Source organism: Coregonus lavaretus (assembly GCF_964263955.1).
Source record: "Coregonus lavaretus genome assembly, contig: HAP1_SCAFFOLD_6867, whole genome shotgun sequence".
NCBI classification, from domain to species: domain Eukaryota; kingdom Metazoa; phylum Chordata; class Actinopteri; order Salmoniformes; family Salmonidae; genus Coregonus; species Coregonus lavaretus.
The window spans coordinates 26,262-29,476 of record NW_028163700.1 but is presented as its reverse complement, the minus strand read 5'-3'; the positions used below and the strand labels follow the sequence as shown (position 1 = coordinate 29,476).

The 3,215-nt window shown below is 43.9% G+C and overlaps 1 protein-coding gene across 1 annotated transcript; it reads left to right on the top strand.

Annotated features, from left to right (window-relative positions):
- Positions 1-1,614: 1,614 nt before the first annotated feature.
- LOC311117855 (pentraxin-4-like) lies at positions 1,615-2,285 on the top strand (the record flags this gene model as incomplete). Its single annotated transcript, XM_084192761.1, has 1 exon — positions 1,615-2,285. A coding segment is annotated over one exon (671 nt), but the record flags the coding sequence as incomplete, so codon positions are not given.
- Between the last annotated feature and the right edge of the window lie 930 nt (positions 2,286-3,215).

The following is a 3,215-nucleotide window of genomic DNA, read 5'->3' as shown; positions in this document are numbered from 1 at the left end:
TATGAGGGGATGGTCGTAACAGCAGGAGGATATGAGGGGATGGTCGTAACAGCAGGAGGTCGGAGGATATGAGGGGATGGTCGTAACAGCAGGAGGCAGGAGGATATGAGGGGATGGTCGTAACAGCAGGAGGTAGTGTTGTTCACAGGGTTGCAGAATTCTGGTATTTTCCCATTTGAGATGCAGGCACTGACTGTCTTGGCTTTCCTCTTCCCAGTCTGTATCAGTATTGGGATTTCAGTGACATCAGTAATGTGTTGTATTTTGTAGTTTATTTGAAAATACCAACTTTTCAAATACTCCAGGTAGTCGAATATAGTTCATAAAGCGTTTCAAACTAGTTTATTTGATATTCAAATACAGGACTCAGAAAAACTAATAATATTAAAAGTATTTTAAATACCTCTCAGAAAACCAAATAGTATTTGAATACATAAAAAAAATATGCAAGTTATTTGATGGCTGCCAAATATTTCATGGAGAACAAAAACTAGAAGAGTTAGTTGAATTAGTCTAAATATATGTAAATATGTGATAATTAGCACATGGTTTGGAGGGCTCTCAGATAGTAATCTTAATATAGCCTATAGATTGAATTAAATACACGAGGGACATGGAATCACCTCAGCACTAGAGTGGATCCCTTCTGCAGCTTCAAAATGGCTGACAAATATATGTTCATTATGAGTGACATAAAGTAATAATGCAACTCTTGACATCGAGTTCTTATACATGTTATACTTTGTGATTATTCCAATAGCAACATTGTTGTTGCATAGGACTTTTGGAAATTGCTTTATAATTGCATCATAATGGAGTTATTACAGAAGTGGAATAAGGAACAGTCATTGTTCCTCGTGTACAGTAGCGTAAAAATAAAAATAAACTCTCAGCTCATTACTATGTAATTAGGATGCAATTACCAAAGTATTGTGTAACAACATGATAACAAAATGTTACTCCAAATGTAATTAGAGTTTATTACACAGGCACAAGAACAGTTTAATGTTAAAGCGTTAGTGAGAACGCTGAGAGTAACAAAATATGGTTATTAAAGTGTCGAAAGGAAACAAAATATCCCAAAACTGTATTCTTTAATCAACTACAGCCAAGGTAGGTGGAAAATCCTGTTAGATTGTATTCTGAGTTATTATACACACCTGGGGCAATGGACATTCAGGAGAATGGACATTTACAGAACGTTCAGATAGAAATGTATTGTGTAGATCAAATATGACTGTCAGATAGATTGGAATAGTATAGGAGATTGTGTGTGTTCTATTCGTTCAATTTATATCTATGCAATTCCAGAGACAGCCCTGCCATTAGTTGAAGTCAGCCAATCCAATCGTTTCATAGTCACTTCCTTAGGTCCGTATTCCATGTTGTTGTTTTTAAAGTAGTTGCTTTCTCAGATCTGTATTCAAATAGTTTTAAAAAAGTAGTTGCTTTCTGATATCTGTATTCAAATAGTTTTAAAAAGTAGTCCTTTTTTTTCAGGTCTGATGCCACAAAGTGTAGTTAAAACTAGAGGTATCCCAGGTCTGATGTGTTGCAGTGTTTTTTGTTCCAGTATTCACTGACTATGTTGTCTCTCTCCTTTCTCTCTTCTAGTCTGTAATGTGGACTCCATGCTCCTGTTCCCGTCAGCTTCCTCTGAGAACTATGTCACCTTCTCCCGGAGCTTCCCTGCTCTTCCAGAACTCTCTGTGTGCCTGTGGCTCCGCGTCGACGTCGGGTACGTCGGAACGCTCCTCTCCTACGCCACGGAAGACAACGACAACAAACTAGTTCTATACGGACGCAACTCCTCCTCCTCTTCCTCCTCATACTCTTCCTCCACCCCCAGCCGAGCAACCCTGGACTTTGTGGTGGGAGACCCTGTGTACCGTGAGCTCCCTGTGGACTCTGTGCTGGATGGGTGCTGGCACCACCTCTGTTTCCTCTGGTCTTCTATCCAGGGACGATTCTGGCACTACACCGACCGGCGCCTGACCTCCGCAGGGTCCCGGTTCAGGAAGGGGTACGAGGTGCCGGCAGGGGGGTCAGTGGTGCTGGGAGCAGAGCAGGACAGCCAGGGGGGAGGGTTTGATCCCACCGAGGGGTTCGTGGGGCGCCTGGCAGGGTTCACTGTGTGGGACCGGGTGTTGAGTCCTGGGGAGGTGACGGGGGTGGCTACGGGGAGGGGGGTACCCCGGGGGGTGGTGCTGGGGCTGGGGGACGTAGACGGGGTTCATGGGGGGGTGCAGCAGGTAGCCTGCGAGTGCCTGGAACACTGTAGCTGAAGCATCTGATTCCAAACCCACCCTGACCGCTCGTCCCTGGTCCCTATAGGCACTCCTAGATCTAAAGTGTGGTGTCAAACTTCAGTCCTTGAGGGCAGAGTGTGTGTGTTTTTACTCCTCTGTACTTGATAGATCAACTAAGTTCATTGATTTCTTAGGAACTCCCCTCACCTGGTTGTCTAGGTCTTAATCGGTCATGAATTAAAAACAAACAACAACAACAACCAGCAGACATTTGTCTCTCCAGGAAATGAGTTTGACACCTCTGGCCTAAGGGGTTGACTTGGGATTCAGTAGTCTAAATGTTGTAATATCAATCAATGAACTACCAGGGAGATAGAAGACTGGCCCTGGGACTTAATGTGGCCCTATACTGGAAGAGGAACCCTAACACTTCTCTAACCTTTAACAATGCCACTGACACACTGTAAAAAGGAGCATGTGAATGAAAGCCATCAATTATTACTTAAAGCAATGTTGTTATATGGCTAAACAAAGACCATTTAATATCCTATATATAGTCACCCAGCGACAGACAGACAGACAGACAGACAGACAGACAGACAGACAGACAGAGAGAGAGAGACAGACAGACACAGACATACAGACAGACAGACAGAGAGGCAGACAGACAGACAGACAGACAGACAGGGACAGACAGACAGGGACAGACAGACAGACAGACAGACAGACAGACAGACAGACAGACAGACAGACAGACAGACAGACAGACAGACAGACAGACAGACAGACAGACAGACAGACAGACAGACAGACAGACAGACAGACAGACAGACAGACAGACAGACAGACAGACAGACAGAGAGAGAGAGAGAGAGAGAGAGAGAGAGAGAGAGAGAGAGAGAGAGACAGACTGTTAACTTTCAGATTGTTCTGTTATAAAGTCAACAGACTAGCGGCTAGTTGACC